The sequence below is a fragment of the Triturus cristatus genome, chromosome 3_2 (genome assembly GCF_964204655.1).
Source record: "Triturus cristatus chromosome 3_2, aTriCri1.1, whole genome shotgun sequence".
In the NCBI taxonomy this organism is placed as follows: Eukaryota; Metazoa; Chordata; class Amphibia; order Caudata; family Salamandridae; genus Triturus; species Triturus cristatus.
This window is the reverse complement of record NC_140584.1, coordinates 329,778,599-329,806,022: the sequence shown is the minus strand read 5'-3', so window position 1 is coordinate 329,806,022 and position 27,424 is coordinate 329,778,599. Positions and strand designations below refer to the sequence as shown.

Here is a 27,424-nt window from a genome sequence, read left to right as displayed (position 1 = left end):
ATCTGGGTTAAATCAATCGTTTTTTTTGCTCACTATGCCATACCAGTTTGGACACAGCCATATGCAAATCAGTCTTGACCCTGCTCCCCATTGGAACAGTCCAGCCTGAACTGTCAAGCCAGGTCCTCCCTGGACCAGAAACAAGCATCCTGGGACCTTTTTGTGGTATAACCCCTCATCAGCCAGGCTAGCTTGAATCTGGTGACATAACGAGCATGAGACCTACGTCTGGACATACTGTTCTCAGATAGGGTGACAAATATAAACACAGTACCTCACAGCAGATGAAGACCCGATTTCTCATCTTCTTTTGGATACACTACTTTAAACGGCCTCATATTTATCAATTCTTTCGCGGACTATTGTCTCTCTCCATCTGTGAAATTAATGTTGTTTTAAGGCATTTTGGGGGCCTGTGCAAGTCATATTTTTGGGGCCCCTGTTCGGACAACACTGAAGTTTAATACACATTTTCTGCTAGTTAAAGCTCACATGATGCCAGAAGATATCGCTTTGTAGTCCGGGCACACAAAAACAGCTTCAATATGTCATGTCTAGTGTCCCAAAAATCCTTAGAATAACACTGGGTAGAGAAAAAGAGTAAAAAAATAGAGGTGACAGAAAAATCACTTTCAAGTGCCCCCCAAGGAAGGTGGGAGCTCTGTACAATTGCCCACTTGGCCCATGCCTTGGAATTATTTCTGACATGGCCTTTTCTATTGCTTCTTGTGATTTGTGACACTAAGTGATTACTTCTGTCTCTCCCTGATAACCTCTAAGGCCCCCACCGCATGCATAAATATAAAGAGAAATAAATATGATATCAGCATCCCTTAGATTCAAATAATCATTAAAATCCAACAAAATAGCACGGTAATAAAATGTTAAAATGTTAAAACAAAAAAACAATCAGAAAATACTATGAAATCAACTCTACCCGCCTTGCTTGCTGCGTTTATGCCTCAGCAGCAAATCTTAGATAGCGTGAAAGGGCCACACTAGACCTCATATATAATCACACTAGAGAACTCATATGGTGTGCTTAGTTTGTAAAAACAATTATTTTTCAAGGCCCGAAGTTATATTCAGAAGCCCACGGTCGGTGGTTTGGAAGGTCGGGGGTACTGAATAGCAAGGCTGTGTTGTCTCTATTAAACCGAATTCCTCTTTATTTCACCATCCCACACTTTCTGCCTCTTTGCCTCACCCCTGCAGATTCTTTTTCATTCCTGCTTTCTCCATTTGTGTTAGACTTGGCTTTTTCAGCAGTTTTATCCCCGGACTTTTAGCTTTTTGGCCTCCTGTTTTGACCCTATTGTCAATGGCTTTAGGACTCTGGGCACTTTACCACTGCTATTCAGTGCTAAAGTGCATATGCTCTCCATATAAATTGTGTGTGTTTATGGATTGATGTTTCCATGATTGGCATATTTGATTTATTGGTATGTCCCTCGTACAGTGCACTATGTGTGCCCAGGGCCTGTGAATCAAATGTTACTAAGTGGGCCTGCAGCACTGGTTGTGCCACCCACGTGAGTAGCCCTGTAAAAGTATCTCAGACCTGCCACTGCAGTGTCTGCGCTCAGTTTTAAACTGACATGTCTACCTGGCAAGTGCACCCACTCGCCAGGCCCTAACCTTTCCTTTTCTGACATGAAAGACACCCCTCAGGTAGGACCAAGGTACCCCCATGGTCAGGGTGCAGTGTATGTGAAAGGTAGGGCAGTACTGGTGTTTGTGGCATGTCCTGATAGTGAAATACCGTATATTTCTTTTTGAAAGGCTATTTTTCCCCATAGGTTAAAATGGGAGTTGCTATGTGATATCTTACAAGCATAACTTTAGATTGGGACAAGATAGGAGAAAGGAGATTAGTATGCGTGAACTCAGAATTTAGAGAAGTAAAGATGATTTGGGTATTGTGTGTTTGAAAATACCACTTTTGGAAAGTGAGTATTTTCTTGTCTAACCAGCTAGGTGCGTCTGCTGGGTTGTTTATTGACTGTCTGGTTTTGAAGTGGCAGGGGCTGGGGATGTGCATTCACTGTAAGCAGCCACTGGGGGTGTTGAGGGGTTTCCTGCCTTTCTTGGATGACTCAGGGCTGAGCTGACTAGACCTGGGCTGCATTTAAAGTGGTGAGGGAGTTTCTCTAGCACCTGAAAAGGCCCTGTCTCCCTTGCACAATGCTGTCTCCACCTCCTGCTGTTAAGCTGCACCAGAGAGGACAGAACTGGTTTGGACTGGGCTATGCTGCAAAAACGGCCCTGTAACAAAAACGGCTCCCAGTGGCCCAAAACCGGCCCCCACCCATGCGGGGCACCGGGAGATTGCCCGGTGCCCGCTACGGCCAGTCCGGCCCTGACTGTGGGTTAAAATAAGGGTCAACCCCATCAAAATGTACTGAGCCCTCCCCTCAAGACTTCCATTTCTCACAGATACCCAGAGGCTTTAGAGGGAATGGGAGGGCTCTGAAGGGTAGGGTGAGGGAGAAGGTGTTCCATGCCACAAAAGCTATAGGATCCTGCATTACACTCCTAGGGTCAAACCCTTTGGTACCTCCTCTGACTACAGGGGTAAGCAATACCTTGTGCAGCCTCTCATGGATAATCTTGTCACAGGGATATTGCAGGATTCATACCTTATCAAAACAAAAGCTAAGAGAAAATCTCCCACAAAAGCTCATCACGGTATTAAAGGCATTTTTGTCCATTGTTCTATTCTATTTGTGCACTGGTTAGGCTTCTTGTACGCTAACAAGGCCAGATTCTAAATTCCCTAGGCGAACAGCTATAGGGCAAAAGGATTCAGCTGGTTCCAGATTTACCTCAACCAGGGAACTTAAAGAGGAAAGTTACACCCACTGCACTTCATGCTTTGGTTTCTGAAATAGGATTGTGTTTGGTTACCTTATAATGGAATCCAGAATAGAAGGGGATACATGACCAGCATGGCTAACTGAGATGCCATGGTTTACTTAGGGACATAAAGCGCTATGGTTCACTTAGGGAAATGAGGCACTCTGGTTCAGTTGGGGAAATAAGGCGCTATGGTTCAGTTAGGCCATTACATCACCTGGTTCTGGTAGACAGAAAGGCACCATGGGTAAGGCAGAGCATTATAATAACATGGTTAAAGTAGGGGCACATCAACGTCATGGGTAAGGAAGTTCACTGATGCACCACAGTTATTTAGGCCATTGCAAAAAAAGATTAGAGTGAGATAATGAGCCATCCTGCTTAAGATAGGCACCTAAGTGACATGGATGGGGAAGGTCACTGGAACACCAGGGGCAAGGTGGGATAATGATGAACCATGGTTAAACTGGATCACTGAGGTGCCTTTGTTTAGATGGGAACTGACACCTCACGATTATGGTGGACTCATGCCTAAGCTAGGTGCTAAAGCCCCACAGTTGAGGCCAGCCCAATGGTTAAGGTAGCAACTGAGGCACCATGCTTATGGTAGTAATTGAGGCACCATGATTGAAGTAGACATTGTGCTCCAATCTCGCTGTAGAGATCTAAGGCAGTGTGGTAAGTGTAGGGCACTGAGCAACTCTGTACAGAGAGCAGTGAAACTTGAGGTTAGGGGCATGAGTTTCCCAAATGTCTACAGACCTGAGGCCACAGTTGACAAGACAACCATTTTACAAGTTTCCAATACTAAACCTTATATTTCTACCTGTTCTGAATAGCATAATCTCTGATGAGTGGCTATAAAATGAGGCCATTGCTTACCCATACTGTGCTAGGCCTGCTTAGTTTGAGATTACAACTTTTATGCATACAGTGCACTCTATTGTTTGGTGATAGTAGGCTAAACATATTCCTTACCCATTCTCGATGAGAGAAACTTTGATGGGGCTGTTGGGGTCTTGTACCGGAGTTGCATAGCAGGTATCCACTCTTAAGACAAAGACATCAGCATCCTCAATTTCCGTGGTCATACCAAAATAGATGATGGAGCCTATGGACATGTCATCCTGACCTGAAGTGATGGGACTGGTGTAGGAAGGGTTGCTATATGCTGCCATGGTGGTGGAGGCCAGTCCACTGCCCCCTGTTGACAGACCTATGGTACTAAAGAATTAAAAGAAAAGAAATCTTAAAGAAAATACTCACTATAACGTTTCACCTAATTCATGCGGTCACAAATGGACACACTAAATCCATTCCACTGAATCTGTGACATTCAGCAAATTACCATACATAGCCACCCCTTTCAACAACACCAACTTCACATTCATGCCTTCAACCAAAGCAACAGCAACCAACACACTTACCAATAACAAATTATCAAAGCCATGTTTACTGCCAATACACCACTGCACTCCTAAGTGGTGACAATATATCACATACCTTCATGCATACAAGCTACCTTTCAAACCACTTGTTGACAGTATCCTTACCTTTGACGATGTACAGTGCTTTGATGCCTTTGTCTAGGTTCATGGTATACAAATTCCACATACATTCACTCTGACACATCAACACTCAAGTACTAAGGTGCCCACCCAGCACAATACTACCACCTGCAGAAATGTATGGAACCGAAAATTTAGTTGCACTAAGCTCCACCACAGTCACTGTTTTCCAAATTAAACACCACATAACCTCTGCAGCCATAACCCTGACTAAACTCAAGACCACCTGACGAAATGTACCATTGCTATTCCCACCACAGACATTCCCACCACAAAGAAAAACTGCCGACAGTAATACCATGCCAATTTACTGAAATACACCACAACCCCACACTGCATCCCCATCAGAACTACTCTAACACACACCACAGACACAGTTAAATCACTTCTGACCCCTCCTTGTGGTTAGAAGGTATTTGGCCTACACTTAGAATATTACAACACTATTTGTAACATGACAGTGAAATTGATTCAAAGGAATAAAGAGTGATACCTGTGTGAGCAAACATGCCATGGATAGAATGTCAAGAGATGAAATAACATGCCTCCCTTCACATTGACACACAGCTTTCCTTCCAGGGTAGATCGGCGCCAATCTGCCAAGTGACTCTTTCCTGCACTAATCCTTCCATTGTCTGTGATATCCCCCGGGACTTATCGTCCACTCATGGCTGACTAAACCTAGTCTAATCCCAAATTGCATGGCACGTATGAGGATTGGGAAGCACATTGTGTTTCTTCAGAGGCATGCATACATGTGATTTTTGAGGGTGAAGGTTGTAGGAGGAACAGATGCGAAGTGAGTGAGTCTGGGTGATTTGAGGACACTGTAAGTGTCTTTCCAAAAACTATAAGGAGGACTGAAAGATCTGTCCATCTACAAGAAGTCAGTTAAAGCCGCTTATCAGGATGGAGTGAGATACGACTGTCCTGTACTCTTCTTTAACAGAGCATTAGCAGGACCAAGGGAGATCTCAGTGCCCTGTGCACCTACGAACAGTCCTAGTTCAAGGACAGGGGAATATCTGATCCCCTGTACAAGTCTATTAAAATGTTTCTCAATATTTGTGAGTGGGGGAGACACCACCCAGACAGTTGAGGAGTGATCATAAACCATCTTACCTTGCCACTGGTTTCAGGACGGTATCCAGGCTGGTCTTTATGTTCAGAAGGTAAGTGCAGGAGAATGGAAACTCCACCCGTTTTCCTGCTATAACTCCTGACGCGTATTTCAAGGGTGGGATATGCAGCATATTCGAGTACGTCACATGGGTGGTGTTGAGCTAGAATAAAATGAACAATATGTGAAAATCAAAGAAGTGAGTTTATCACATAATTTCAAAGAATATTGCTAACTTGTACACAGCATTCACAGGGAATTGGACGTCCGCTGCAGACCACAATCCGCTCCTCAAAGATCATATTCCCCATTATCTAATAATAAGAAATTCAAGCACTCATGATACTGAACAGTTTGTGTAATTTGCTGTGCTTGCTAGGAGGATGGCATCAGTGAGCCTGAGCATTTGACACAAGCAAATCTGGTATTGTGCGATCATGAGTTTGAATCCCAGAAGAAAGTCTCAGCCTTCCATCGTTAGATGTGAAAAAATGGAGGGCTGCATATTAGGATATAATAACATAGGCTTTTCACAGTGCTCAGTAACAGTAGAAGTGCGGTGTTTGGTGCTATATAAAATACAATATGGCTAATTTACACATTTTTAAAGCAATACAGAACTTGAACTAAATTTTCTGTGCTGCATTGCACAAAGGAAAAACAACCCCGAGCCATATCTACTAAAATTGGTCTGCTCCTGCTTTCATCCCCTGGACTGTTCTCTAATTAAGCTGCCTCGGCAAACAAACATCCCGGACCATAGTGCAGATGTGAGCCTGTGCTAGCTGGTATAGTACTTGTACTCGAAAATACCCTTCCAGCACAAATTCCCATGCCTAGACAAAGTCTGTAGGATCCCTCTCATTGGATGTATGTTGTGCACTTCAGAACACATGCAATGTGTGGGTTTTTTGAGGGTTTAAAACAATTCCTTTTATTAATGCCTACTAGGGTCAAGTTATCCCAGTCCCACATTATGCCAAATGCTCGCCTTCATCAAGCGGAGGCAGACCTGCTTATTTGGAGAAAGCCCATGACAAGGAGTAGATGCACATGCTCCTTTGTGGCCAATGTCAGTGACAATCAGATGACACACCTGTTACATTGGAGTCAGGTTGCGTGACGGTATTTTGGGAGATCTGTTTCTGGAAGGTGACTCTCTGCTGATCAGCAAGGCCTATTTCCTTGCTGATCAGCATGATGCTGTGATGTGAAATGAGAAGCAGTCTTAAATGTGATGAAAGCACAAATAATGCAATATGACTGACATACTTCTATTTGTGTGGTTTATAAACTTTGGAAAAAAGGTTGCATACAATTAAAAAGGTAATTGTATTAAGGTATTCTGTTTTCTGATGGGTGCGGTTCTTTAAATTCACTATCGTCTGTGTTGCTAGATAGGATCCAATTGCTGAAGTGTGTTTAATATGCTAAGTATGTTTAAGGCTGCAGTACCGCCTCCTGTCTACAGGGGCAGAGCTGAGCAAAGAAATAAACACACTTGGTGAAACACAGGTCCCCACAAGGCAATTTTTTAAAAAAGTTGTAAAAATTGGCACAGATGTTTTTCAAGTAATTTCCAATCATTTAGAAGATTTTACCTTGTGGGGACTTGGGTTCAGGTCCCCACAGTGCAATCAAGTACCCACAGCGTGAGTGTGTTGTCATACTCAAGTCCCCACAAGGATAGTAACAAAAATCCATGCATACACACACACCCACACACCCACACACGCACGCACGTGGAAACACACACACACACTCGGTCTGCAAAGTTCAGTATTGCTTGCAGAAGCTCTAATGGGTGCTAGCAAGAGCTTAACTAATCAATTGCAAGAGACCCATTTATTTTTATCAAGAGCTCTATTGATTGTCTGCAGGTCAGGTGAGTGACAGCAAAATATTAATTCGGCACTATAGGAGCTCAGCGCTTCTCAGCAGACACTGAATACATTTCAATGAAGTACCCATGAAAACTCATTGGGTACCTACTTAAGATCATGCTGAAATTCCTGATCCTGAACTTTGCTGCTTCTGAGGCCTCGTTGGGTCACTTGCTATTGGAAACTAATTCTTCCTTGGGGTTATTCCTACCTTCAGCTTCCACAACCGCTCCTCCTGGAGGCTTTTTATGCCAATTGGCTTTTTTTGCCTTTCAATTGGCTCCTCTTTGCAGGAGCAATAAACCAGAAATGCTGAAGAAAGATTTTGGATAAAGAGTACTAATCACAAAGTGAGAAAAAGACTGAGGTATCAACATTCTAGTGTCTACTGTGTAATAGCAGCCAGGCATTTGGGTTCCAATAGATAAGCCTTGCAGTACTAATCCCTACCAGATTTAATTTTCGAGAAGCATTTTGAGCAGGAATGTCGATTCTCAGAAATTTACTATATAGGGAATCATGATTTTATTAAAGACAAGGAGACTAGCATTATGCATACCCCTTCTGAGCAGCACTTAAAAGCTTCAAATAGAACAACATGAAGTCATAGAACAACAGAACATCCATTGAGTACATAAATCCCCAGTGTTCCACTCTCATCCTCTTTTGTTTCTCTTCTTTATCCAATAACATATTTTACCGTCTTCTTCCAACTCTTTTCCCAGATTTAATTCACTGAGACTCTGAAATTTCCCAAAAAATAAATGTTAAAATAGTTTCCTGCACAGCATCATATAAATAAATCGTTGTTAATATTCCTAAACATATATTAAATTACCATTCCTTTACTTGTACTATCTTCTTTTCTCATCTTAACCACCTCCAAGGGTGGGAAGGGGACATCATGCTAGCCTCCTTGTATTTAATAAAATCACCATTCTCTCTACAGTTAACCTCTTAGAATCAACATTTTATGTCATGACAGGAGGCTAGCATTATGCATGTTTAAAGTCCTTTAAAACTAGATCCACTACATACTCAACTAGTCTGAAATAGAAATTCCTGAAGACTCTATCGTTCGAACAATCCGCTGCTTTCAAAATGTCACTTTCATTTCCACCTGCATTAAACACTTTTTTGATGCCATTGCTCCACAAATGGAATGCACTTTGAATGCATCCAGATTCACACCTTATTCACGCATTGCGTTCTTTACCCATCGTGCTATTGTTGCTATAGATTCTGCTCTATGCGGCTTTACATAAGAGATCAGCAATTGATCCACTCCTGCACTTCTGAACTGACTCACTCTAGCTCCATACTCTCTGATGCCTCTCATTACACACAGTTTTGGATGATCATCATACCTGGGCTAAAAAATCTTCTCTCTCATAGTTTTAGTTCTTCCCCTTATTTTGAATAAAACCCCCTGCGGTTGGAAAAACCTACCTGTAATCTACAGAGCTCTTACATCTGAAACCCTTTCAAATGAAATCATGCACAGTAAAGTAGCCAACTTCCATGCTAAATGTTTTAATGTTAAATACTTGTTATCTTACCATCTTTCAAACAACGTGAAATTCATATTAACATCCCAAGGAATACTATACCTTGTACCTGATGTTTTTTTTAACTGAATGCCCTTCATAATTCTGCAAATTAATTGTCCCCTCCCTATGCACAATCCGTTAACTAACGAATGTCCAGCTGTAATGGCTGACCTATAACAATTGACTGTTCTATAAGTCAAACCTTTCTTATATAACCCTGCTAAAAAATGTGCAATCATAATCTAAACTGCTTCAATTGGGTCAAGATCCCTTTCCACGCACCAGCGTACCCAAATAAACCACACACCTGTATACCTCTTTCTAGTTCCTGGAGTCCAATGGCGTGTACAATAATTTCAAAGCTTCCCTTGATAACTTAGCGAATCTTTATGATTTCCTGAAATGCTCCAAACTGGAAGGTTGAACACTCCAGACTCCCCAAAGATTGCTCCCTTCCATCTACATCCTGTAAAAGCCCTTTCATGTCTCTATAAATATTGGATCCTTCATTGGCAATTCCATCACTGATGGATACCAGGCTTGCGTTACCCAAAACGGAGACACAAGAACAAGTTTGCATCTATACCTCCGTACCTGCATCAGAAAACTCTGAATCATGGAAAAAGGTGGGGATGCATAACCCTTCATACCCTGCCAATTGAGATTGAAAGCATCCACTGCTATTGCCCCTGGATCTGGCCTCCAACTAAATTGTCTAACTGATTTGTTAACCTTGACACAAACAAATCTGTCTCCAACGGACCAAATCTTTTCTAAATTTCCCGGAATGCTCTCAGCATTAGCTTCCAATCGCTGCAATCCTTAAAGAACTGGGAATTCCTGTCTGCCTCTAAATTCTCCTTACCTGGCAAATATTGTACACTCATACTTATCTTGTGCCTCATGCAAAAATTTCAAAACTCCTTTGCCAACTTTGACAGTCTCTTTGAACTGCTTCCTCCCAACCTATTTATGTATGTCACAGCCGACATATTGTTCATTTGGTAAATCACCGTGGCACCCTGTATCTGCTTCCTGAAGCTGTGAACCGCGAATTCACCAGCTCTCATCTCTAAACAATTGTTATGTTCCTCCCTTTCCAAAATACTCCATCTTCTTCCTGTCTCCTGGGCATCTAGTCTTACTCCCATCCTCGATTGCTTGCATCTTCTCCACCACATAATCTGGCGTTGCTCCAAAAATTGCCTGGCCATTCCATGCCTGCCACTTTTCCAACCACCAATTAAACTCCTCCTGTCAACCTCACTTTGTCTCCATACCAAAGACACCTGTTCAAACCTGATTTCTGGCGTCTTTGCAAAGCTCTGTAATGTAAAGGTCCTGAAAAAATTTCCTGAATCAAAGAAAACAATAGTCCAATTACTCTTGCCAACTGCCTCAAACTCACCTCTTGTTTCCTCAGTAATCCCTTCACTTCTTTCTATCTGGTAACTGCAACTGTGCCTTTACTGAATCTACAAAAAAAAAAAAAACTCCAGAAGCAGCGATGGCTTCCTGATCGATGTCTCCTGATTTATTACAAAACCTAACCCTTCCAACATTTCCTGAACCATAACACTGTGTTCCTGCAATGTCATTGCATCCTGATTCATAATAAATATGTTGCCCAAAGAAATCAATAATCCCATTCCTCTTTTTCTGAGGTAACCCACTACTGGTCAACACCTTTGAAAAACAATGCGGTGCTGATGATAGACCAAACGGGAAACAAGTAAACTGGCAAAGCTGATGTTTCCAAGTGAACTAAAGATACTGCTGACTTATTTGCACTATTGTTATCGAAAAATATGCGTCCTTCAAGTCTATCTTTCCCAACCAACCTTTGTCCACTAAAGTGTCCCTTAACAGATGGATACCCTCCATCTTGAAATGCTTGTAGACAAAAATAATAATTAATTTCCCTTGAATTGATTAATGGTCTCCATCCCTTGTCCTGTTTTTTCCACTACACAAAGAGTACTTGCAGACCCATTTTGCTCCTCTGATAACTGTGTATTTGCCCTTTTTTTCAATATTTCTTTTATGTCTTGCTCCACGATTATTTGTACTTCTTTTTGGAAATAAATTTCCATGAGTTATTTTCCCTGAACTGGTTCTGATGAATGTGATTCTATCACATAACCCCCTGCTGCTTCCAACATCCAGAAATCTCTTGTTATCTTTTCCCATTCCTTTTGAAAATATTTCAACCTCCCTCCTTTGTTTCTCTGGATATAACCAAGTACCTTCCTTATACGCACCTCGTCCTGAGTGAGATGCTACTTGATACCCTTGCGCTCTCCTACGACCAGCTATGTTTCTTCTCCTCTATGTCGTTGAGGATATAATGAGCCTACTGAATATGAGCCACCTCTGTAACCTCCTCTACCTTGTGCACTTCCTCCTAGTTGAGAATATGGGTCTCTGTTATAAGTGCGGCCGAAAGTCTGACCCTATCTTCCGGACCTGCCACATAAATTTCCATCTCCGAAAACTTTCCCCGTAGAGACGTGCACCTTGACAAGGGTTGTGAAAGTTTGGATATGCTTACCCACCAATTTTACTAATCCATCCCCAAACAAAAGTCCTTTGGACTGTTGACTAGATTCTTTTTGTGTGAAATCCCCTAGTTTGGGGCTTATTCTAAGCAGCACTGCCTCACATCTCTCTGCTATTAGACCTGCATTGGCATTGCTAATAAAACAGGTTGTCCTTTGGCTTCATCCTTGCAGCAGATACATATTTATTTATTTAGTGTTTTATAAAGGGCAAACATGACCCGTTAGGGCAGGGGTCTTCAAACTGTGGGGCGCGACCCCCAGGGGGGCCGTGGAGTGATGCAAAGGGGGTCGCGCCTTCCCAGTCACACTTCTGCTCAGGCCCAAGGGCTTCAGCCCCCCCCCCCACACTTCCCCCGTCCTGTGTCTCAGCCCAGGCTGCTGCAGTGAAACTTGAGCTGCTGGGGGCTCAGGTGGGCAGTGTCTGGATTCCTATCTCCGGCACCCCCATGTTTTTTCACAGGTCTTTAAAGACCATTTAACATGCCTTTGTAAACTGCTTACAGAGGCTTAGGTTTTTTTGCTGGTTCCAGTACCCCCTGGGTCCCCACTGTGCCTATTCCTTACATTTGGATTTTACATTCACTGCCGTAGTGTGAGAATGCATTTCATGGAAAGGAATACAAAGTTGGCTTCCTGGGGGCGCCGTCACCTGCTGCAGCGTTTCTTTCCCCGGCAATTACCAGGCCTCACAAAAATGTCAAGATAACTCGTGTGATTAATTATCTTCCTGGAGAGAGATCAGAATGTTGTATAGTTGAGGTTTTGACTTAGGTGATGTTAGTGCAGAGGGTTAATATGCCTGCTGCAAAGAACGTGTACCAAGTAGATTACAGAGTGCGTATGATGTGAAGAGATCAGCAGGTTACTGCTTTCAAAAGAGACATCCTTTTGTTACTTGCAATTTATAACTTAAAGTCCTAATAGAGAATAGTGAGCTATTAACTTTCATCCTAGAACAGCATGCACACTGCAAAGAATACATTATTAGACCATTGATTAATGTTGCAAAAAGTGTTAATTTGGCTAGAAATCAATTCTTATTATTAAAGGAAACTCCCAACTATGCTGTTTCTTTTTCGACTCTGCGTTTGTGCTTCTCCACACCAAGCACTCTTGAACTATACTGCCTACCAGTATGGATGACATGTGACTCCTATACTTTTAGTCCATTGGCTTATGTAACATTTCCTATACACTGATTTACACACTTATGATTGATTGTCTCTGTGTAATGTGTGTGTGATGCAAAGTGCTCGGACACCCTACACTGGTATGAGTGGCACTATATAACTAATTCAATGCATCTGAGAGTGTGGGGTTATGGAGACTTGGTCACTGTTAAAGGGTGCTAGTGAGAGAATCCGTGGTGGGGGTGGTCATTGTGGGGGGCACCAACAAACATTGTCGCACAGGGCACCACCAGCACTAAAGCCGGCCCTGGGAAGTATGCACAGATAAGCGCTGAAAATACCGCTTTAGGTGACTGCTTTTTTTTGTACCGACTGGGCCACCAAAATAATCTGCTGGCAACCCTAACCATAGGACTGGAAGTTTGTTGCAGGATCAGCACATTATTTATTTCCTTCACCCTCGATCCCCGATTAATGCCACAATAGTTTAACTTAGATATTAAAGTCTACGCCCCCGTCAATAACATGCTGAGTTACTTCATGGGTCTGGGAATGCACCCTGCATTCAGACAACTCATTCCTCATTCTCGCCCTTCATTGTCACGCTCACCTTGCACTCACAGCGATCACAATGCACTCACACTGATCACCATGCACTTGCACCATTCACCCGCTCACCTTGCACTCACAGTGATCACAATGCACTCACACTGATCACCATGCACTTGCACCATTCACCCGCTCACCTTGCACTCACAGTGATCACAATGCACTCACACTGATCACCATGCACTTGCACCATTCACCCGCTCACCTTGCACTCAGTGATCACAATGCACTCACACTGATCACCATGCACTTGCACCATTCACCCGCTCACCCTGCACTCACAGTGATCACAATGCACTCACACTGATCACCATGCACTTGCACCATTCACCCGCTCACCTTGCACTCACAGTGATCACAATGCACTCACACTGATCACCATGCACTTGCACCATTCACCCGCTCACCTTGCACTCACAGTGATCACAATGCACTCACACTGATCACCATGCACTTGCACCATTCACCCGCTCACCTTGCACTGTGATCACAATGCACTCACACTGATCACCATGCACTTGCACCATTCACCCGCTCACCCTGCACTCACAGCGATCACAATGCACTCACACTGATCACCATGCACTTGCACCATTCACCCGCTCACCTTGCACTCACAGTGATCACAATGCACTCACACTGATCACCATGCACTTGCACCATTCACCCGCTCACCTTGCACTCACAGTGATCACAATGCACTCACACTGATCACCATGCACTTGCACCATTCACCCGCTCACCCTGCACTCACAGCGATCACAATGCACTCACACTGATCACCATGCACTTGCACCATTCACCCGCTCACCTTGCACTTACAGTGATCACAATGCACTCACACTGATCACCATGCACTTGCACCATTCACCCGCTCACCTTGCACTCACAGTGATCACTCTGCTCTCAAAATGCACTTGTCCTGCTCACACTATACCTCAACCTGCAGTCACACGAGTACACTACTCATCCTGCACTTATGTGACACTTCACTCACCTGTCCCCCTCACTACTCAATATGCAACTCACTCAAACAAGCCCATCAGTAATCATACATTCATTCATCCCATTCTGAACTTGCATCCGCACCCAAAATGAGAGAGGACAGCAAGGGAGTGAGAGAATTTGATTGAAGAGGTCAGGGATGAGGAGAAATGTGAATTGCCGAAGAGAAGTGTGGACACGCAAGAAGTGAGTGTGATCTGTTAGAACAAAGGGGAGATGTGAAAGAGGAATGGGGGGACTGGAGAGGTGTAAGATACAAATAGACAAAAATTTGAATGAAGAGACGAGGTGAATGAGAAGTGCTGAGGGGCACGGGAGGTGACAGGGCCAGAGAGGCCATGAGATACATGTGAGAGACTGTTAGAGATGAGGGCAGTGAAAGGACAGAATGGCAAGAGGTGATTAAAGGTGAAGTGAGAGGTTGAATGGGGAGAGTTCAGAAGTTGTAAAAAGGGGTGAAAGAAAATGACCTGCAAAGTGAGAGAGGGATCCGGGGTTAGGAGAGGAGAGAGGGATGGAAGGGAGGGGGTGAGAGGAAAGCTGCATGGGTAAAAGGCTTAACTCTACACAAAACCGCCAGGGTTTTAAGGGACCCCTGCTTCTTCCGGTCAGGGCCAGGTGAGCTTCTAATGTGGCAGCACGTATTGCTGCAGAGTGGAAGGCCCTTCACAAAGGTTGACTTGAAATCTTTCTGATGATAATTGCTGTATTTTGGTTATAAATGGGTACTGATTGGGTGAAATCTTTCCTCAGCGTTACTGTGTGTAACAAATATCAAAATAATGAAGCAATGCTATCCCAAAATACGCGGCATCACATAACCTTATTTACATTTTCATCCCACGCAATTTAGTCAACAGGTTTAGACATTTTTGTCAAGAGGGGGTCCTTACGCCTCAAAATGTTGACAGGGGGGTCTCGGCATCCAAAAGTTTGAAGACCTCTGCGTTAGGGTATCAGAGTGCTTTACAGAGATATAGTGATTTCAGTAGTGATAGGAGCAAGCAATCATATTTAACACTTGAGTAAAGCATTACATTCAAGAGCAGGAAAAGAGCATATGCGCATCCAATAAACTTTGCCCCTGAAGGGTTACACCGAAACACAATGTTTGCATTCGACTAAACACCATAAAAGATACCATATTTTACAGTTAAGCTGGGCATCAGCCTCTGAAAGTTACGTGGTGAGACTCAATGAAAGAGGGTTGTACAGTTCCCAATGAGTTTCATTTTTCGAAGTCTTGTAGGGCTAGCAGGTTAAGTACCTGTAAAGAATTTGCCGATGAAAAAAATCTTAGCTTCCTTATTGAATCTTCACGTGATCTGGATTCTTCTAATGTTTGGTGGTAGCAAATTCCATATTCTAGGTGCACCACCTAAGAAAGCTATGTTGCAAGTTTTCTTCTTCTGGAAGAATAGCGTTTTCAGCACCTGATCCCTAGAGCTCCAGGAGTATCTGCCTCATCTGGATATCACATTTTTTGAGCTAGATAGGAAGGTGATTTAGCATGTAACTCTTTGTGTGTGATACAAGCCAGTTTGAGTTCGGTTTCTGGCTTCATAAGGTAGCCAGTTCAGTGCCTTCAAGTGCGGTGAGATGTGGTTGAATTCTTTTGAGCCTGTTATGAGTCTTGCAGCTGCTTTGAGACAGGCTTTCAGAGGAGCTGTTGAGACCATGGGCATTCCTGATAGAGTTGTACATCTGTATTCGATCCTCAAGATGACTAATGCCTGAACTGTCATTTTTTGAGGTCTGGCGTTTGTAAGAATAGTTTCAGTTTTCTAGGATAACTCAGGTGAAACCAGGTCCTTTTGGCTAGTGTGTTGATATGGGTTTGCATGTTCAAGTTCATGTCCAGCGTGATTCCTAGTGATTTGGTTGAGTCCACTATGATCGGGGTGCAGTTCAGCGCCGTGATGACTTGGTCCAATCTTTTATGTCATTGGAACATTTGGGGTGGGGGATATTAGTAAGAATTCTGTTTTTTGTGCATTACATTTAAGCTGATTACTGTTAACCATTGCACATTAGTGTTTCATTCATTGTCTTAATCTCCTCTAGCGACAAACTTTTAATGTAAATCTGTGTGTCATCAATGTGTCATCAATGTGTATAGAAGGACCCCCTGCTACTTATACCTATTCCTGGGGCAGGGAAAATACAATTGGATATAACAAATCCCATGGCAATTATTGTTCTATATTATTGATTTTTGAAAAACATTTAGATATTTACAATTGACATTGTTATGACTTGATTTGAAAGAGTTTTTATAATTTGATTACTAATCCTGAAATATAATTCTTCCATCAACCCATATCTCAAAATTATACATATGAAATCTGTTTTTTGTCACAGTTGTTTATTGAGAGACACTCAGATAATGGAGCATGTGTTTTTTTAAACTTTTGCCATGTAACAGTACAGGCATGATGCATCATAGATTTTTAGACAATTTGTATGAATACATGTTTTTAGAAGTTATATTTATGTGACCCCTAAGCCTTTTTCAGCATCATTTAGCAAATATATTACATAATGTGAAGTAGAACAATAATTGCCTAGGGATTTGTTATATACAATCTGTGTGTCATCTGCATACATATGGAAAGAGATGTTGGTGAGACAAAGTCTTTCAGTTAGTGGTTCCATATAGAGGTTAAATAGAGTTGGGGAGAGAGTTGAGCCTTGCGGTACTCCAGTCCTAATAGGCGATGATAGATTTTGATTAACTAAAAATCTTTGTGTTCTGTTCCACAAGAAAGATTTACACCATTCAAAACCGGTTCCCTCTAATCCCATTCTGTTTGTTAGTTAATCTAGCAATTTCTCATGTTTAACTGTGTCGAACGCCGTCAATAGGTCCTGAAGAATTAAGAAACATGTTTTTTCTTGGCCTAGTGCTTGTAAGGGAACATTTACAATGTGAAGTATTGTAGTTTCCGTACTGTAATCTGGCCTGAAACCCGACTGGCATTCGTCTAGCAGATTAAATTTAGCTATGTATTGGCTTAATTGTTGTTGCATACATTTTTCTAGCACTTTCGCTATTAGTGGAATATTGAATACTGGCCTGAAATTATCCTGGTCAGTGGGGTTCATTATGATTTTTTTTATGATGGGGATGACTAGACCTGCTTTGTGGACCCACTGTATGGAATCTTGATACAAAGAAGCGTTGATTATTGTGGTCCAGATGGGTATGATAAATTTGTTGGTTGACATCATAAATTCTGAAAGGAGTGGGTCATTGAAGTGGTTATTTGGCTTCATGGACAGGATTTTGGAGATGTTATTGTCCTCAAATAAATTGAAGGTTGACCAATGAGCTTCATTTTTTGGTACTGCCTGATAAGAGTGTGTTGATTCATCGATTTGTGCAGTTGTCATGAGAGGTGGGTTGATAGCCGCTGTTTTTAGCTCATTTCCAAGTGAATTGACTTTGGCTGAAAAGAAGGATGCAAACTCTTCCACAATATCCAGACCTGTACCATATCAATAGGATTCTTCTACCATATCGAAGATCCTTGCAACAGGACATAAAACATCTAGAAGCATGTCTTCAGGTTGTTTCAATGACCTCTCAAGCCGCTTTCTTGGATCATGACCCAACTTAAATAAATACGTTTTGAGGTCCGGGTCTAAATTTGGGGTCATAGATTCTTTGATCTCTATCACTGGCCGTGAGCACTCTGCTCTCATTAGATTACGCTCATTCCTTTTTAAAAGTCATATTATCCAATATTTTATGTAATCTGCCACATGCCCTAACGGTCATCATTCCGAACATTGTGAGTGTCTTATCTGTGCTGGATTGAACAATGCGTAACCCAGAGGATCTTTCACCTCTTTTTTAACTTCCTTACTTATATTATCAATACGAGGAAAATCATCTAGTCCATCAGTATAATCCACATCCAATATATAAACTCTGTATCATCCGCCTCTTCAGACCAATTAGGCTTCCTGCCCAACTCCTTCGCAGGGTATACCTGCCCCTCATTTGTGCCACTTTGGACACCAATCTTTGACCCGCAAGAAACACTTGCTTCCCTGCCAAACCAGTGTTATCCTGATGTTTTTGTTTTTTGTAACATTTCCCTCCTGGTCCTCTGTTCTGTGATTCATCCTCCTCTGAGACAGTCCAAAATTCCTCCTTCTCAATATTATAATTTTTTCTATTTCCTTCTTTTATTAACTTTTCTACAGTATCCTGAACCATACTATCAATCTCTTTTTCAATTAACCTTCTTATAAGCTCCTCCTGCACTTCCTGCAATGCTATCTCATTTTCCTCAGCTATCCTCACTCCTTATTTCCTTTCCTTTCCATTTATTTATTATTTTCTAAATCTCCCTAAACTTTTTTTCCACTAAAATACACTGATTTACTGAAATCCTCTGTAGCTGTACTTCAATCGGCAACCATCAGTGGTTTAACTGTCAGCCGATGCCAATTGGAGACACGTTGTCAAGCTACCCTGTACGTGCATCACTGCATTTACTGATGTTCAGCTAACAAGGCCTACTGCCTTTTTTTTATTTTTTTTATAGCAAACTTTATTAAATTTTCACATTAGAAGGAGCAATGAATTACATATTGCATTAATCACATTAAGTACATATATGGCAGTGGAGACATCTCAAGCGTCTTGCGCCAACCTGGAAGTAGAATAGCACAGTTGTCCATAAATTTTTAACATGTAACAGGTCAGCCTGAAAGGCCACCAACCACTCACATTACGATTCATTAAGTAACCCTCCTACAAGACACTGTACCCACGGGGAGCGGTGCCCACTCAATATCCCCCCAACTGGTCCTAACAAGGCCTACTGCCTTTAAAAACTCAGCACCTTGTTTTGATGCTTATGATTCATACCCAAAACCACCTAAGAAAACAGCCTGAGTGCTGAGTTTGCTTCCTTGATGTGATGGCGCGAGCAACCCTCACACACCGGAGCGGTTACATTTCCCTGCTCGAGAATGTTACATTAACGGTAGGCCTGATTTCCATAAACTGGTGCCTTTATCCCAAAAATGTATTTCACCACAAACCTTTGTTCCTTGCTATAACATTTTACCTGACTACCTAAACCCTACAGTTTCCAAACTTATTGCACGAAAATTGGGTATTTAGTTAAACATACAATTTTACCACAAAGCATAAACACTATACTTATCCTTATACAACATATTCACTTATCATTCACCCAAATCTTAAAATTCACATACTATTGTCACACATATGCAATTGGATATTAAAATATACTAATCTGCTTAGAAGCAGCTAACAAAAGAGTATGAGATTGGAACGCTGGGGATTTATGCACCAATGGATGTTGTATTGTTCTATGACTTCATTTAGTTCTATTGGAAGCTTTTAATTGCTGCTCACAAGTGGTAAATAAAAGGATATGCAAAATGCTAGCCTCCTGTCTTGACATAAAATCAGTTATTCAAAGTTAGTACATTCCTGAACTGATTATGGTCTATTTAAAGAGCTTCCTCTTTTGTAAACAAAGTCCTCTCTTTCACACCCTTTGAGCCACTGTTAAAGCTCCAGCATCTCCAGTCCTAGCAGTCCCTTTCCTCCCAGAAGCCCAGCTCTCACTCCAATCAGGAGTAGGCACATATCTAAGTGTAACTGTGAGGTGGAGGCTCATATTAGGGTGGACTTTATACACAGTAGAAGAGCTGGGCTATATCTTGCCTACAATTGGCCAATCTCTGACATACCTTACTCTCTCTTAAATAATAAACAATTATTTTTCGCTATCATCCCCTTTCTGCCAACCCGAAATCCCGTCAACAACCTTCTTTTATATCCTGATTCCCTCTTGCCATCCACCATTTCTACTTTTCTTTCCCTCCTTTCCTGTATGTCAGATGCCTGCAGCTGTTACATATAAAGCACTGTTAATCTTCCATGTAAGATACTGGTGTACCGGGAGAAAGCTCGTCTAGCTAAAAAGCGTGTTCCATATTCTTACTGCCTTATGTCCTTTCTTCTGTCTTTCTAGTTTGCACTCCTTTGGCAATGTGAGGCAACCCTTGTGGTGACTTAAAGAGCTGTAAAAAGTAGTACCTGGACATCTAAAGTTATACTGCAATTCAAAGTTAATATTTTCTTCACTCTTAAGCACTGCTGGGTTTTTCTTTCTTACAATATCTCTGTATATGTCTCTCTTTCTGGGTCTCCAATTCTACACTTCTTTCAGTCTTTTTCGGTTTCTCTCTTTATCTTTCGTACTCCCTTTCCCTGCATTGCTCTCTTTCTAGGCAACTTTCTCCTGGTCACTCTAAGCTGTCCCATGTTGGCTTGTGCTTTGCTGCTCTCTCTCATTTGCTTTTTCACTTATTCCTTTATTTATTTCTCCCTCTCCCTCTCCTCCTTTCTCTCCCTTTCATCATTCTCACCGTTCATTTTCCATCCTTCGCTCCCTCACTTTATCTATGTATTGCACTCTCTTTTTTCTTTCCTTCACCTCTTTTCTGTTTTTTTTATATGTGTATTTTGCTTTTCAGTTTTAATGTTATTCATACATAATTATACACACCTCATTCAGTTCACAGTTGCGCAGTTTTCTTCACAGGGAATGAGGAGATCATGACATCCGAAGTTGCTTACTAACTTGTCACCCAGTGACTCGTGTTAACAGATAAGCAATTTAACTGTTACAGCATTATTGACCATTCGCGTGTATAAACTTACAGCCTAATAAAAATGGAAAATGTAAACTGCCCTTGCCTTTTCCTAATGCTATAGCAATTGATCTGGTGAGGTCCGGTCTGTATGGGTCGTGTTGTGGCAGTTGTTCAGATTATGGGTTAGGCGGCATCTCCATTTCGGATTGGATGGCCTTTAAAACTATTTGCCAAGCCTGAAACTCCCCTTTTATCACATATACGTCACCCCTATGGTAGGCCCTAAGTAGTCCTAAGAGCAGGGTGCTATGTAAGTAAAAGGTAGGACGTGTACGTTTGTGGTTGGCATGTCCTGGTAGTGACTAACAGCCTATTTCATTTTTCACTACTGTGAGCCCTACAACTCTCAAAGGGTAGCATTGGGAATTCCCTAAAACTCTTTTAAGCTGTAATTCCTGATCAGAGAGGAGTAGCTTTTTGAAGTTTCATATGTGTGGAATGGTGTTGATAAATCCTATTTACTGGTGAGGTTGCAATTAACTTTACTATTTTGAAACTTACACTTTTAGAAAGTGGACACTTCTCTGCACTTACTGCTCTGGATACCTGACAGCCTGTCTCTAATACAGGTCTGGGCTGGGCTGGGTGGCAGCTATATTTGTGCATTCTCTCTAGACAGCCACAACACAGGACACTCAACGGCATCAGCATTCATCTGCATACTAATGGATTTTCCTGGGCAAGAGGGAGGGGAGGAGGCAACACTTCACTTGAATAGTTCGTGTCCTGTTCCCGCACAAAGGGCTGATTTACCCCTTCATAGCTAGGCTGGCAGACAGGACTGGGTTGAAAGGTGGAATGTATGTACTTAAAGGAGCTTCTTTGAAGACACACCCACATCAAAGGCACTTTTAGGTAATACGTATTGAGTTTCTGACCCCATTTAATCAGACACTACTGGACTTGTAACCAAGCTCTGTCAGAGGAACTGCTTTGCTGTCCAAAGGACTCATCTGGACTGCTTTTCTGGAAGAACTGCTTTTCTGCTTGTTGACCTGCTACCTGGTGCTCTCTGACTCTGTTGAAGGAGGGCTGGACTCTGCCTTCTGCCGAGTAATCTCTAAAGAATTGCTGGCTTACCCTCTGTTCACAAAGTCTCAGAGTCATCGAAGACTTTATCGCTCTACCATCGCTGTGGGACACTGCAATCTGTGAGTCCGGCATCGAGCAGAGCCATCCTGATCATCAGCTTCCTGCCTACGGATCGAGCGCTTTTGTTTGCTCAGGATCAGTGCTCCACATTTGAACCTGGGAGCGGAGCATGCTGTACCGCCAGCTAGATTGTTGATCGGCAAGTGCTTCTGCTCCGTTCCAAGATCAGCGCATCAGATTCGACCCACACTGCAATCGTCCGAGGCTGTGTGTGACGATCATCACCAAAGTTGCTGCAGCACCTCCCAGTATGACTCTTCAGTGTCAAGTCGTCCGGTTAACCAAGGCTTGCCTGAGACTTGAGGCTCGCCAGTCCATCTCCCACCCCCAACCAATGCTGTGTGTTCTATGCTGGTGTTTCTCCATCTGGGACCACACAACATTGCCACGACAATGCGGGACCCACTCCCTAGGCCCGCTGACATCCCAGCAAAGGTACTGTGATTGAGACGATGAGAAGCAACCTCTTGGGAGTACCCCAGGTTAGATCTCGGTTGCTGTCAATTGGTCCACCGTGACTGCCCATATTCTTTGCAGTTTGAAGACTGTGTTGAGCACTATTTTTACACGCACTCTCTGAAAGGCATAACTTGAAAAGTATTACCTGTATTTTTATTGTTTTGGTCTTGTTTGGCATATAATATAATAACCTATAGTTATAAACCTGTGTGGAGTCTTTTTGGGGTGCATCCATTGTGTTACTGTGTGTGTGTTCTGCAGATACTTTACACGTTGCCTCTTTAGATAAGCCTGACTGCTCTTTGCCAATCTTCTTGGGAACCTGCTTACCTTGACTTGAGTGGTGGTTCTTGCATGGCCTGGGTGCATGCCCCGGCCAACCAGAAATCCCATTTCTAACAGGAGGGTACTCCATCACACAGGCAATGTAGTACCCTCTCCGCCAAACCGAATGTCTGCTCACACCTAATTTAGAGCTGGTTGGACCATCAGTATGCCAATATACACCTCTAATTGCCTCACAGAATAAAGGCCATCAGAGGGATTGCCATTTATTTGTCCATCCTATTTAGAGCGGGCAAACAAATGGCATGTTTTCACGGTCTGTCCCGCTTCACAATTTTGTTTGTGAAAATAAAACTAACCATGAATGTTTGCCATACAACTCCGTCATGTTGATGGTGCCATCCGTCAAACTTTCAATGCATTGGCAGGAACAGCCATTTGGCCAATGCAAGAGATATCTGCTGGGCCAGCTGATCTTTCTTAATTTGGTAGAGGGGTACTTTCTCAGGGTGGATGGAATAAATCCTATCTGCGGATCTCTAATTCATCTCATAAGGGCCTATGTGACAGAGTACCTCTATGCAAATGGTGTTCCAGCTAAGCCTAAGATAAATGCCTAGTCTGTCTAAAAGCCTTGAGAAATTTTCAACAAAAAATAAGCAATCTTGAGCTTCCTACTTTTACATGCAAATTGACAAATCCGCTGATTCCATGAAAGGCATTTTCAGAGGAGTTCCAAATCTTACAAGAACAGACTGTTGTAAAACGTCATATCTCATTCTAAAGTCATTATATGATGATCTGCCACACTTTTTCCACAGTAAAATGAGCACCATCTCCGACTCTCTTTCTAAACTCAGTTAGCAATGTTCAAACTGCCTTCTCAATTCAAATGTTTAGAAGTAGAATATTTCAACAAGCATTCACTAAAAAATACTTCTGGTGCTATACACCAGCCTTTTGGCAATTCTTGTTTTGTTTTGTCATGGTGTTTGCAAAAGATTATTGCTTAGGAAGCTGCTGAGGTTTCACCAATCTAAAAAAAAAAAGTGAGTAAAGGCCAAACTGTTTTTTGTTCTCAAAAAAGTTCACATTACCATTGTACTCCCTGGCAATTAAGGTAACTTCTTTGTGTATGGATGTGCTCATTGTGAAAGCACAGTATGCCGTAACTCATAGTGAAGTCAGCCAGTGGTTGAAGTGAGCTGACACACTATCCCTTGATGCATGCTTGAGTGGGTTGGAGAAACTATGAATGATTCAACCATAGACAAATTGATGGAAAGGAAAGAAGAAATTAAAGAAAATATAAAGGAAAAAAAAGAAATAGGAAAAGAAAAAAGAAAACTGAAAGTAAGAAGGAAAGAAATAAAGAGAGAATAAAGAAGGGTGAAAGAATAAATAAAAGAAGGATAGAAAAACAGAAAGGATGGAAAGAAGGAAGGAAAGAAAGACAACAAGAAATAAATAAAGAAGGAAATAATGAAAGAAGGATAAAATACAGACTGAAAGAAGGAAGAAAAGAAAGAAAGAAGGAAAGAAGGGACGAGGAAAGAAAAAGGGAAAAAGGAAAGAAAGCAAGAAAGAAGGAAAGAAAAAATGAAAGAAAGAAAGAAGTATAGAACAAGTGTAAGAAAGAAGGAAACTAAGCAAGACAGAAGCAAAGAAAACAAGAAAGGCACAAAGAAAGAATGAAGGAAAGAAAGATGGAAAGAATGTCAGGCTCAGCAGAACTCTGCCTGGCTATAAAAAACTACAAGGTCAAAGAGAGCAGACTGCCCATGTCTTCATGGTCTTGGTCTGCCAGAGGTATGGGTGACGCCTTCCGGTAACCAAGATGCCACTGATGCAAGCAAGCGCCTAAGCAGATAGTGCCTTCTAGAAAAAGCTCCTGTTAGGAGGAAAAAGCCAACTTGGCAAAAAATCGCCAGAAGCTGGTACCACAGGTGAAGGCAGCTGAAATGCAGGCAAAGCACAAACAGGAGGAGGATGGGCCTGGAATCAGTACCAGGATATCTGCAGGAAACATAGAGCCCTCAACAGGACTGATGAAGCTTTGGAACGCAAAGACAAGGCAGCTCTGATCTCCTTATATACAGAAATTCCAAGAGCTGACATTAGGAGAAGAGGGACCTATGACTGAAGAGGCCAGTGAAGGACTAAGGATGGCCACTATCTTGGATTGGGCAGAATATACTTCCTTCACTAAGGACTCTCAAAGGAAGAAACAACAGAAACATGGAGGTATGCCAGGTACTTCCTAGCAGCAAGTCGTCCATTATCGGAATGCAAGCGTAAAGAGCAACACCGGCGAGCCGGTCACCATGAGGAGGGTGAGAAGAAAGAGTGCGGCAGCCCACAGGAGACCCCTGCTCCAACACCATGGCAGAGGCGCAGCATGTTGTAAAAAAGAAAGAAAGGAAAATGAAAAGAAAATAGAGAAGAAAGAAAGACAGACAAGAAAGAAAGAAAGGAAAGAAGATAAAAAGAAGGAAAGAAAGAAGGCAAGGGAGAAAGCAGGCAGGAAGCAAAGAAATTACAAAGAAGGAAAGAGAGAAGGAAAAGTGTTACAAGTGCTGCAAATTAAACACTATAAAGGCAAATTTTCTTCCTGGGTAAAGTTTATGAAAGAACCATTGGTGAAACTAAGTCCAGAATAACTGTGTTCTGAAGAAGTGTTTGCATATAAATTCACATGTGAAATATTGTAGCTTCAGGTTGTGTACTGCATGCATGGTATACATAGGATAACTTAATACAGAACAGATTCATATGGACGCAATTTGGTATGCTGTTAAATACCAGCAAAAAGATAAACAAGCACACTCCAAAAGGAACTTACAACAGCATTGTTTGGAGGCAGGAACTGATAAAAGGTGGATTGTGACCTGTGCTCATATCTGGTATAAAATGTCTGCCTTTCACCTCAGCCTTAAAACAAAAAGCTAACACTTAAGTTATTGTAAAGTAAAACCGTAAACTCTGGGACTGAAGAGAACTACTTGTGTATGGATGTGCTCATTGTGAGTGAGCAAAAGCCTCTCAAAGTGAAGTTGACCAGAGGCTGCAATAGACTGACTCATTGCCACATACTGTATGCTGTTGTGAGCAGTAGCAAAATGTGAATGACACAGCAATAGACCAATGGATGATGGGAAGTAGCTGAAAGTCCCTCTAAATAAGTATATTACAGAATTTTAGCAAAATAAAAATATCTTGGTTACCGTCAGACTGAAAAAACACATTCTCTCAATAAACTCAGGATCTGTTCTGGATTTCTGCCCCACCCATATGCTTGAGTCAGCAATCAACTCTAGCACTGTGGCTCTGGCCAAGCTTTGCCATTTATCCATGGGATATCGCAATGTTCCATCTATCTGGAAACAGATTATGGAAATGCCACTGCTAAAAATAGCACTCCACAGATGTCATGGGTCTTAGTAACTATCAACCTATTATACTGCTTCTTTTCCTAATCAAAGTTATTGAAAAGGAACTTCATGTACAATTCTCATCTTTCCTTGAAAGAAAAGGCATTCTTGACCCTGCAGTGAGGCGTTCATTCTTTTTTGAAGCACGGAGAACTCCTTCATCCCCATTTTGTATGATATACATATCCAAGTAGGCCACCAACACCACGTCCCACAATATTCTTCACTGAATTCTTCTTTCGGTTGGAGTGCAGGGTAACTCACTTTCTTGGATCTCCTTCTACATTCAGGGTCGGACTCAGACTGTTTACTTACCTACTTTTCATTTTAAGTTCAGAGATCTCAAGCAGGGGTTTCCTCAAGGCTCTTCTCTAAGCCTCACATTCTTTAATATCTATGTCTACTTGCAACACATCTCATTTGAATGCACAGCCTATCTTTTGTGACATACCCAGATGATATCTAGATCGTGTTCTTCCTCAATGACTCCTCTCCCAACTCTTGTTTAAATTTTCAAAACTGTCTTAAGAATGTAGTCTCCAGACGAACAACAACCAATGTACCTCCTTAAGGTCCTCAAACTGGTCTCCTGAGAAATTTAATACACCACCCACTCCAGCCTCAGAATTACTAAATCTTAGTTTCTAGGTCAACTGAGATTTTCACTTACTTCCTATGTTAGCAAAATTTACTCTGCCTGCTACCATCAACTACTTCTTTTGTGACTATTTCTCACCATTCACCATGCCACAGTCCTGTCCAGGATAGACTACTGTAACTCTCTCTGTCTGGGTCTGCCAGTACACTTCCTCTTTAAACTTCAAGGATTGAAAACATGGCCGTGCACCTCATTTGCTGTCTTTCTCACAACTCAAAAATGGCTCCTCACATGGCTGCCTTTCACTGACTCCTCATCTCAAAGCGTATTTTATGTAAGACCCTTTGTCTGGTTCACTGGGCCTATTACAACCTTGATCCTCTGCACTCCTTTTCCAAATCATTTTCGTATACTCTGGCTAAAATGCTAAGATCCACATCCTTTTTCTTGTTTCAGATCCCCAGTTTTTGTACTTAGAAAATAGGAAGATGAGCTTTCTCCTTTCTCGC

At 42.1% G+C, this 27,424-nt stretch overlaps 1 protein-coding gene across 2 annotated transcripts in view; it reads right to left on the bottom strand.

The window, feature by feature from the left end:
* Positions 1-27,424, bottom strand: part of LOC146857293 (uromodulin-like) — a 331,179-nt gene that overhangs the window by 183,583 nt on the left and 120,172 nt on the right. For both annotated transcript variants that reach the window (XM_085647791.1, XM_085647792.1), the window contains exons 4-5: positions 5,547-5,707; positions 3,835-4,080 (exon numbers count right to left, since the gene is read on the bottom strand). In XM_085647791.1, the coding sequence (XP_085503917.1) occupies positions 3,835-4,080; positions 5,547-5,707 (407 nt within the window). The remainder of the gene's footprint in view (positions 1-3,834; positions 4,081-5,546; positions 5,708-27,424) is intronic.